General features: G+C 44.6%; 1 protein-coding gene across 1 annotated transcript; it reads right to left on the bottom strand.

Annotated features, from left to right (window-relative positions):
- Positions 1-381: 381 nt before the first annotated feature.
- LOC110621492 (endo-1,3(4)-beta-glucanase xgeA-like) lies at positions 382-831 on the bottom strand. The gene has a single exon (XM_021765771.1). The coding sequence runs from the start codon at positions 829-831 to the stop codon at positions 382-384; it is 450 nt and encodes a 149-aa protein (XP_021621463.1).
- Positions 832-11,007: the final 10,176 nt, after the last annotated feature.

The following is an 11,007-nucleotide window of genomic DNA, read 5'->3' as shown; positions in this document are numbered from 1 at the left end:
GTGAAAACCAGGCTTAACATAGTGTGAGTCTTAACCCGTCTGGGGCAATGTTGAGGGCTCTAGTAAGGGGTTTTGTTGCACATAGATAGTGCATGCTCAGGTTGAGCCTTAGTACGGAGTACAGTTTTATGTTTTGAAAGAAAATGCATGACCATGTATGGGATTTTACAGGTATTTAGAGAGTATAGCAGGCTTGCTACGGGTCCCGGCGACCTTAAGTCGACTAGGATCCTAGCGCCAGTAGCGGTCCGATTTTTGGGTCGTTACAGGTGCAAAGTTCGGTTGATTTTCTAGGTGAATTGCAGCATATACAACAGGTTCCACTGGTCTTTGGTGAGGGGCAACATGTTGCATGTTGTATTCTGCCATATCAGCAACTGTTTAGGCAAACACAGCAGTGGGCTGTGCTGTTTCGGTAATTTCAGCAGGGCACTGTGCTGTTTGGGCAAACACAGCTGTAGCTGGTTTTTGGACAGCAGCAGGTTCTGGTTTAGTTGTGTCAATTTCTGAGGTTGCTGGTGTTTGGTCAGCAGCAAGGGACGCAACAGATTTTTCAAATTCTGCAGCAGGGGCTTCGGCAGGGTTGACAGCAGTTGCTGTCTTTGCTTCAGCAGTTTGGACAGAATGTGTAGAAGGTGTTACAGCAACAAATTCAGTATTTTTGACAGCAGGTGATGTCTCCTGGGGGGCTGTAACTTCAGTAGGTGCTGTTTGGACAGCAGTTGTTGATGTGGATGGCTTTGAGGCTTGGTTCCTCTTCTTTAGTTGCCTTGATGTGCGCTCAATTTCTAGATCGTAAGGTAGAATTTCCTTGTGTCCAGACGTGGTCATGAAAGAAAAATAAATTAGTTAAATCAACTCCTCGGCAACGGCGCCAATTTTTGACTCGCGGTTGTCGAGGCCGGTCAAAAATAACCTTTTTGGTTATCAATAATTTTACAACTGTAGATAGTGGCAAAAGGATCGAATCCACAGGGAATTGATACTTACTTATTTTTCTTGTCAAGACCAAGTAAATAAAAAGACAATAATATAAAAAAGAGGGTTTTGAGATTGTTGAGTTAAACTAGAATTGAAAGCAAGCAAGTAAAGTAAAGAATAAAGTAAAGAGAAATCAATAATGGGAAAAACCTAGTTGAAGAATTGGATTCACTTTAGTTGTTGGGATTGATCATTGACACAAAGGTTCTTTCATTAGATTCAATAAATTAGTTATGGAGGTGGAAGACGCTTCTCACCAACCAAATCTGTAATACCCGGCTAGAGTCCGACATCAGAATTCTACTTTTCGGTGGAATCTAGGATGTCGGAATCCGCTAGTAGGGTAAGAAATATGTTTTTCTATAGTATTGTAGTATGTTTTATAGTTTTAAAGTGAAAAGAAAATGAGTTTTTGAAAGAAAAGAACCAAGGAAGAAAAGCCAGATTCGGCCGCCAAGGGTGAAGTTCGGCCGCCGAACATGCATGGCATTCGGGATCAGGTTAGGCCGTCGAAGGTGGTTTGGCCAGCTACCTATAAAAGGCCCTCAGTCGGTGAAAGGATAAGAATTGCTTTTCTTTTAACAAACAGAGGTGAGACCATGTCTTCCTTGGATCTTCTTCATGTTTTCATCAAATCTTGCAAAGTTTTGATAGTTTTTATTGTTGTTTTGAAGCTTTTGAGCTAAAAACCCAAGATTTGAAGTTTGGAGACTTTGGGAGAGAGTTGCTCCATATCTCCACGTTGGGATCATTCATCTCCTTGTTTTCAAGAGGTAAGTGAAGATCCTGAGCTTCTTTTCTTGATTTATGAAGGTTTTATGGAGTTTATGGGTAGAGATGCATGATTAGGTTAAAAAGGGTTGTTTTAGTATTTTTGTTAATGAAAGCATGTATATATGTGTGTTGTGTTGTTTGTTGGGGTTTTAAGGTAGTTTTGGACCCCTTTGTGCATATACTTGAGTATATGTATGTTGAGAAGTTGTGGTTTTTGTGTTTGAGTAAGATTGGAGAGGTTTGGCGTGAGGCAGAGCAAGGTTCTGCCATACTGGAGAACCCAGCTTCGGCCGCCGAAGGAAGGTTCGGCCACCGAGCATGCTGAGGAGGTGGCTTCGGCTGCCTAAGCTTGCCTATGCTTGCCCCCGAAAGTTTGGACTTTCGGCTCAGGAGGGGGTTTCGACCGCCGAAGGTGCCACCGAAGGTTAGGGACTTTCGTCTCTAGAGAGGACTTTTGGCAGCCGAAGTGCCGCCGAAAGTGCTTGAGTTTCGGCTCTGGAAGGGACTTTCGGCCGCCGAACCTGCCGCCGAAAGTGCCCTGTCCAGCCTCCTTTTGCATGTTTTACATGATTGTTTTAGGATGTCTAAGGGGGTTTTTGGGGAGTATTTTAGAGTTAGTTTTGAGTTAGTGTGGTCCCTCATTTGAGTCCACCTGTGTAGGAATGGGCCAGAGGAATCGAAGAGAGCAGCAGTGAGCACTATTTCAGAGTTTCCAGAGTTAGTTCAGAGATAGCCACAGGTGAGTGGAACTAAACTTAATCTTTTAATTGAGAACTCAAATGCTTTTAGCATGTTTCATGCACCATGACTATGCAATAGGTTGAGTGCATTAGAAATCACGAATATGTTGCATTGCATTTTCTATATGTGTTGTGTGGGTGATAGTGGATGATCCAATAGTCTTTGAGAAAGACCAGGACCCCATTCTACGGCCTGGCATGAGTAGAAGACCAGGTGCCCATTCTACGCCCTGGCACGGTATATGGTAAGTTATGTTGTGTACAGGAAGACCAGGACCCCATTCTACGGCCTGGCACGAGTTTAGGATGTCGGGACTATTGGTGACATGTTCACCTGAGATGATGTGAATTATTTGTGATATGATGCATTCCATGAGAGCATATTTAATAACATGTTTTATTGTTCTACTCACTGGGCTATAGTAGCTTATCCCACTCCCTTAACCCTAGTTTTGCAGGATCAGAGTGCAGGGAGTGTCTAGAGAAGACAGGAAGAGTAAAAGAGTTTTGTAATAAGTATAGTGTGGACATGTATTATTTGTACAGCGATGTATAAGTTTTGTATGAAGTTCAGTAGTGTGCTTGACCTATTTGTATTGTAAATCCCTGTTGTAAGCTTGGTCTGTTTATTTTATGTAAATGTTTTGATGAATGTGAAAATCCAGGCTTAACATAGTATGAGATTAACCCGTCTAGAGCAATGATGAGAGCTCTAGTAAGGGGTTACAGAGAGAGTGCATGCACAGGTTAAGCCTTGGTACAGAGTACAGTTTTATATTTTCACAAAAAATGTATGACCAGGTATAGGATTTTACAGGTGTTCAGAGAGTACATCAGGCTTGCTACGGGTCCTGGCGACCTTAAGTTGACCCGGATCCTAGCACCGGTGGCGGTCCGATTTTCGGGTCGTTACAGATTGGTATCAGAGCCCTAGGTTCATATGGTCGGACCTATAGAGAGTGTCGGGCTCATAGAGGTTAGAGGAGGGCAAGCACAATAGGAAATCATGTCCACTAGGATAGGATGTTGAGTCCTGTCTATTTGATGCTATGAAATGCCATGATGTATGCATGTGCATTGTTGATATGTGCTATTGATATGCTGATGTATTATATTATGTGTTGTTTTCCAGAGTTAAGATGAGAGGAACTCGTCGATCTGCACGATTGACTAGAGTCCCACCAGAAAGTGAGGGTTCAGATGCTCGTCCTACTGTGTTGCCAAGGGCGATGTCTCAGAGATCAAGCAGGGAGGGTACGTCAAGGGACTCTAGAAGGTCTTTTGACGAGAGCAGAAGAGGAACAATTAGAGGAGGGAGGTCAGAGGAAGTGAGGGAGGCTGTGGAGGTTGATCAGAGTAGAGATGAAAGCATGGATATGGACAGATCTGAAGAGGGTATGGGAGAGTCTCAAGGAGGCACTCAGGCCTCGGGGTCTGGTTATCCACCCCACTATCCACCCTTTCCATAGGGCCCGGGGTATCCGATGGGAGGTACGTTGGAGTACTCTAGTTTTGCCCCATATCCTACTTACATGCCTTATATGCCTTATCCTCAGTTTTACCCACCATATCCCATGTATCCACCTTCACCTATCCATCTAAGTACAGCATACCCAGAGCCAAGTGATACAGTACCTCCTCCACCACCAGAACCAGTAGTCCCTATTGTCCAAGCACCTCAACCTAGCTCAACTAAGGGAAGTAAAGTGAAGATGACAGAGTACCTGAAATTGGATGCTCCTAAATTCAATACGGGAGATGATCCATTTGAGTACCTTAGAACGGTGAAAATGATAACTGACGAGTTGGGAGCTGATGATAGCAGAGTCATTGAAATGGCAGGGTTCACACTGAAATGTAAGAAAGCTCGAGAGTGGTTCAAGAATTATGTGGAACCCAGGTTGGATAGCATGTCATGGGGAGAGTTCGCCAATGAGTTTGCTGGGTGGGCTTTTCCTGACAGTTCCAGGGAGATGAAAGTGATAGAATTTGAACAGTTGAGGCAGACGAAAGAGATGACTGTTGATGAATTTACAAATAAGTTTCTGGATTTGCTTCAGTATGTGGGTCAGGCTTATGACACTAACCAGAAGAAGGCAAGGAGATATACTATGAGACTGCATCCCAGGTATTCCTCCTTGATTCTTCCAGCAGAGAAAGAGAGTTTCCACTCTATAGTGGATGCCGCCAGGAAAATGGAAGCAAGTGCCATTATTCAGGGGACAGTTAAACAGTCTAAGGCACAGTCTTCAGGATCCAAGCTCGATCCCTCTTCTCAGAGAACAGCAGCTGCGGGCAGTAAGAGATGGGAAAGGCAAAAGTTAAAAAGAACAAGTTCTGGAATAAGATCAAGTCTAGTATGGGATTTGGTAGTGGCTCAAGCTCTGGCACAGATAGTTCAGTTTATGGGAGATGTGGGATATCACACAGAGGAGCTTGTCGGTTGGGATCTATAGCTTGTTATAACTGTGGACAGGAGGGACATTTTGCTCGGGAATGTCCTCAGTTGACTTTTATGGCACCGTCCCAGCGGATGACTTCTGGCAGTGTGGTTCAGCCAGCCGCTTCAGCCATGCCTCAGAGTAGTGGCAGAGGTAGAGGGAGAGGGTTAGCCTCTTCTTCAGTAGCAGGTTCCCGAGGTGGAGGTCCGGTAGCCCCAGCACGGATTTTCACTATGACTCAGGAGGAGGCAAACACGTCGAACACAGTGGTGTCAAGTAACCTCATCATTGGGTGTTCTGATGTGTATGCTTTGATGGACCCCGGTGCTTCTCACTCTTTTCTTGCTTCGAGAGCCGTAGAGAGAGCGGGTTTGATGATCTCTAAGTTAGAGTGTCCTCTCTGGGTTAGTGGACCCAAATGTGACCCATCAGTGGCAGTGACAGTCTGTCACTTCAGTCCAGTGTTCATAGAGGGTAGATGCCTTCCAGCTGACCTTGTGGTTCTAGATTTGACGGATTTTGATGTCATTCTAGGGATGGATTGGCTATCTACATATGGTGCTACCTTGGACTGCAGAGACAAGGTAGTTAGTCTCAGAGACCAGGATGGGTCAGAGTGTGTCTTCAGAGGAGACAGGAGGGGGACACCTAGAGGTTTGATTTCAGCCCTTCAGGCTCGTCGTATGCTTAGGAGGGGTTGTCAGGGGTTTCTAGCTCATGTAAGGGAGCTAGATAGTCAGGTTAGGGAACCAGCCTCAATACCAGTAGTCCGAGAATTTCCAGACATTTTCCCAGACGAGCTTCCAGGACTACCACCTGATAGGGAGATAGAGTTTGTAATAGAATTGCTGCCTGGTACCAGACCTATCTCTATTCCTCCCTACAGGATGGCGCCAGCAGAGTTAAAAGAACTGAAAGAGCAGTTACAGGAATTGGTAGATAAGGGTTTCATCCGCTCTAGTACCTCACCTTGGGGTGCTCCAGTGCTGTTTATCAGAAAGAAGGATGGATCCCTCAGACTTTGTATCGACTACAGGCAGTTGAACAAGGTCACTACCAAGAATAGGTATCCCCTACCTAGGATCGATGATCTATTTGACCAGCTAGCTGGAGCAGGTTGTTTTTCTAAAATAGATCTGAGATCTGGGTATCATCAGTTGAGAGTCAGAGAGGCAGATGTGCCAAAGACAGCTTTCAGGACCAGATATGGGCATTATGAGTTCTTAGTAATGTCGTTTGGGTTGACTAACGCCCCTGCAGCATTCATGGATCTCATGAACAGAGTTTTCAGTGAGTATCTGGATCACTTTGTCATTGTTTTCATCGATGATATTTTAGTGTATTACAGAGATGCAGAGGAGCATGCCCAACATCTGAGGATAGTTCTGCAGACATTGAGAGAGCATGGTTTGTATGCCAAGTTCTCTAAGTGTGAGTTTTGGTTAAGGAGCATTTCCTTCTTGGGACATGTAGTATCAGCAGAAGGGATTGAGGTAGACCCCAAGAAAATAGAGGTTGTAGCTAGCTGGCCCAGACCCACATCAGTGACAGAGATTAAAAGCTTTTTGGGACTGGCAGGTTACTATAGGAGGTTCGTTCAGGACTTCTCAAAGATAGCTGCTCCTATGACCAAACTGACTAAGAAGAATCAGCGGTTCGAGTGGTCGGACCAGTGTGAAGAAAGCTTTGAGGAGCTAAAGAGAAGATTAACATCAGCACCGGTGTTAGCTCTGCCCGTCAGTAATGAGGACTTCATAGTGTTCTGTGATGCGTCTCGTGTGGGATTGGGTTGTGTTTTGATGTAGAAGGACAGGGTGATTGCTTATGCTTCGAGACAGCTGAAAAAGCATGAGTTGAATTACCCCACCCATGACCTAGAAATGGCGGCAGTTATCTTTGCACTTAAGATGTGGAGGCATTACCTTTATGGGGTTAAATGCGAGATCTTCACTGATCACAAGAGTTTGCAGTACATCTTGAGCCAGAAGGAGTTGAATTTGAGACAGAGAAGATGGGTAGAACTGCTCAGTTACTATGATTACAGGATTCAGTATCATCCGGGTAAGGCGAATGTTGTGGCAGACGCCCTAAGCCGGAAATCACTAGGCAGTTTGTCCCATATAGTAGCAGAGAGAAGACCAGTGGTGATGGAGTTTTATAAGCTCATCGACGAAGGGCTACAGTTAGAGTTGTCTGGTAAGGGTGCGTTGATAGCACAGATGAGAGTGATACCAGTGTTTCTGGAGCAGGTGGCTCAGAAACAGCTTGAGGACCCTGAGTTAGTTAAAATTGCCAGGACTGTTCAGTCAGGCAACAGTGCAGAGTTCAAATTTGACAGCAAAGGGATTCTCCGCTATGGGAATCGATTATGTGTACCAGATGACATCAGTCTGAAGGAAGACATTATGAGGGAAGCTCATAATGCAAGGTACAGTGTTCACCCTGGAGCCACCAAGATGTATCAGGATCTGAAAAAGGTATATTGGTGGCCAGCTATGAAGAAAGAAGTGGCACAGTTTGTGTCCGCCTGTGAAGTTTGCCAGAGGGTGAAACTGGAACATCAGAAGCCGGCTGGAATGCTTAACCCGCTACCGATTCCAGAGTGGAAATGGAAGAATATAGCTATGGATTTTGTAGTGGGCTTACCGGCAGCATCCAACAGGATAGACTCCATATGGGTAATTGTGGACAGACTCACGAAATCTGCTCATTTCATCTCAGTTAGGAGTAGTTATTCTGTGGATAAGTTAGCACAGGTTTATGTGGACGAGATAGTAAGGTTGCATGGGGTTCTAGTGTCTATAGTGTCAGACAGAGGACCTCAATTCACCTTCAGATTTTGGCGGAGTTTGCAAAGTGCTATGGGCACAAGGTTGGATTTCAGCACTGCTTTCCATCCACAGACTGACAAACAGTCAGAGAGGACCATCCAGACGATAGAGGATATGCTCAGAATGTGTGTGTTAGACTTTGGCGGTTCTTGGAGGCAGCATCTACCTTTGGTGGAGTTTGCCTACAATAACAGCCATCATGCTAGCATAGGAATGGCTCCTTATGAAGCGTTATATGGGAGGAAGTGCAGATCACCTGTTTGCTGGGAAGAAGTGGGAGAGAAGGCTCTTGCAGGGCCAGAGTTAGTAGAGATTACTAGCAGAGCGGTGCCCATTATCAGAGAGAGAATCAGAACTGTTGTTAGCAGACAGAAAAGCTATGCGGATATCCGCCGGAAGCAGATAGAGTTTCAGGAGGGGGATATGATATTGCTGAAGGTGTCTCCAATGAAGGGAGTGGTTCATTTTGGTAGAAAAGGTAAGCTAGCTCCACGATACATTGGACCCTTTGAGATCTTGCAAAAGATTGGGAATGTGTCGTATAAGTTGGATTTACCTGCTTCTATGGAAAGAATTCACCCGGTTTTCCATGTTTCTATGCTACGAAAGTTCATGTCAGATCCGAATAAGGTTCTTAGTGAGCCTGATGTGGAGATCCTTGAAGATCTCACTTATGTAGAGCAGCCAGTGCGGATCTTAGACATGCAGATCAGGCAGCTAAGGAACAAGGAGATTCCAATGGTGAAAGTCCTGTGGAACCACCATAATCTAGAAGAGTGCACCTGGGAGACACGGGAGTCTATGCTCCAGCAATATCCATATCTGTTTTGAGGTTATTTTTCCTCCTTTTATGTGTTTATTTGTTGGAGGAACATTCGAGGACGAATGTTCCTAAAGGGGGGAGAATGTAATACCCGGCTAGAGTCCGGCATCGGAATTCTACTTTCCGGTGGAATCTAGGATGTCGGAATCCGCTAGTAGGGTAAGAAATATGTTTTTCTATAGTATTGTAGTATGTTTTATAGTTTTAAAGTGAAAAAGAAATGAGTTTTTTAAAGAAAAGAACCAAGGAAGAAAAGCCAGGTTCGGCCGTCGAAGGTGAAGTTCGGCCACCGAACATTCATGGCATTTGGGATCACGTTAGGCCGCCGAAGGTGGTCTGGCCAGCCACCTATAAAAGGCCCTCAGTCGGTGAAACGATAAGCATTGCTTTTCTTTTCACAAACAGAGGTGAGACCATGTCTTCCTTGGATCTTCTTCATGTTTTCATCAAATCTTGCAAAGTTTTGATAGTTTTTATTGTTCTTTTGAAGCTTTTGAGCTAAAAACCCAAGATTTGAAGTTTGGAGACTTTGGGAGAGAGTTGCTCCATATCTCCACGTTGGGATCGTTCATCTCCTTGTTTTCAAGAGGTAAGTGAAGATCCTGAGCTTCTTTTCTTGATTTATGAAGGTTTTATGGAGTTTATGGGTAGAGATGCATGATTAGGTTAAAAAGGATTGTTTTTGGTGTTTTTGTTGATGAAAGCATGTATATATGTGTGTTGTAATGTTTGTTGGGGTTTTAAGGTAGTTTTGGACCCCTTTGTGCATATACTTGAGTATATGTATGTTGAAAAGTTGTGGTTTTTGTGTTTGAGTAAGATTGGAGAGGTTTGGCGTGAGGCAGAGCAAGGTTCTGCCATACTGGAGAACCCAGCTTCGGCCGCCGAAGGAAGGTTTGGCCGCCGAACATGCTGAGGAGGTGGCTTCGGCTGCCTAAGTTTGCCTATGCTTGCCCCCGAAAGTTTGGACTTTCGGCTCTGAAGGGGGTTTCGGCCGCCGAAGGTGCCGCCGAAGGTTAGGGACTTTCGTCTCTGGAGAGGACTTTCGGCAGCCGAAGTGCCGCCGAAAGTGCTTGAGTTTCGGCTCTGGAAGGGACTTTCGGCCGCCGAACCTGCCGCCGAAAGTGCCCTGTCCAGCCTCCTTTTGCATGTTTTACATGATTGTTTTAGGATGTCTAAGGGGGTTTTTGGGGAGTATTTTAGAGTTAGTTTTGAGTTAGTGTGGTCCCTCATTTGAGTCCACCTGTGTAGGAACGGACCATAGGAACCGAAGAGAGCAGCAGTGAGCACTGCTTCAGAGTTTACAGAGTCAGTTCAGAGATAGCCACAGGTGAGTGGAACTAAACTTAATCTTTTAATTGAGAACTCAAATGCTTTTAGCATGTTTCATGCACCATGACTATGCAATAGGTTGAGTGCATTAGAAATCACGAATATGTTGCATTGCATTTTCTATTTGTGTTGTGTGGGTGATAGTGGATGATCCAATAGTCTCTGAGAAAGACCAGGACCCCATTCTACGGCCTGGCACGAGTAGAAGACCAGGTGCCCATTCTACGCCCTGGCACGGTATATGGTAAGTTATGTTGTGTACAGGAAGACCAGGACCCCATTCTACGGCCTGGCATGAGTTTAGGATGTCGGGACTATTGGTGACATGTTCATCTGAGATGATGTGAATTATTTGTGATATGATGCATTCCATTAGAGCATATTTAATAACATGTTTTATTGTTCTACTCACTGGGCTATAGTAGCTTATCCCACTCCCTTAACCCCAGTTTTGCAGGATCAGAGTGCAGGGGGTGTCTAGAGAAGGCAGGAAGAGTAAAAGAGTTTTGTAATAAGTATAGTGTGGACATGTATTATTTGTACAGCGATGTATAAGTTTTGTATAAAGTTCAGTAGTGTGCTTGACCTATTTGTATTGTAAATCCCTATTGTAAGCTTGGTCTGTTTATTTTATGTAAATGTTTTGATAAATGTGAAAACCCAAGCTTAACATAGTATGAGATTAACCCGTCTAGAGCAATGATGAGAGCTCTAGTAAGGGGTTACAGAGAGAGTGCATGCACAGGTTAAGCCTTGGTACAGAGTACAGTTTTATATTTTCACAGAAAATGTATGACCAGGTATGGGATTTTACAGGTGTTTAGAGAGTACAGCAGGCTTTCTACGGGTCCTGGCGACCTTAAGTCGACCCGGATCCTAGCGCCGGTGCCGGTCCGATTTTCGGGTCATTACAAAATCCCTCCTTAAGCTTAGATTAATTAGGGAATGTCCTCTAATTAATCACTAATCAACAAGTTGCCAAGGAACGTCCTTGGGCCATAGGCAACAAACAACTGTCAATTGCATTAAGAGATAGAGAGACCTAATTCTAGCTACCCAAAAGCTTGGCGATATTGCTAGATTAT

The sequence above is a fragment of the Manihot esculenta genome, chromosome 8, assembly GCF_001659605.2.
Source record: "Manihot esculenta cultivar AM560-2 chromosome 8, M.esculenta_v8, whole genome shotgun sequence".
NCBI lineage: Eukaryota > Viridiplantae > Streptophyta > Magnoliopsida > Malpighiales > Euphorbiaceae > Manihot > Manihot esculenta.
The sequence above is the reverse complement of the archived record's forward strand: the minus strand, read 5'-3'. Positions and strand labels throughout refer to the sequence as shown.

What these genes read in the sequence shown, in the direction of transcription:
- LOC110621492 (XM_021765771.1), bottom strand. Translation starts at nt 831, where the DNA reads ATGACCACGTCTGGACACAAGGAAATTCTACCTTACGATCTAGAAATT.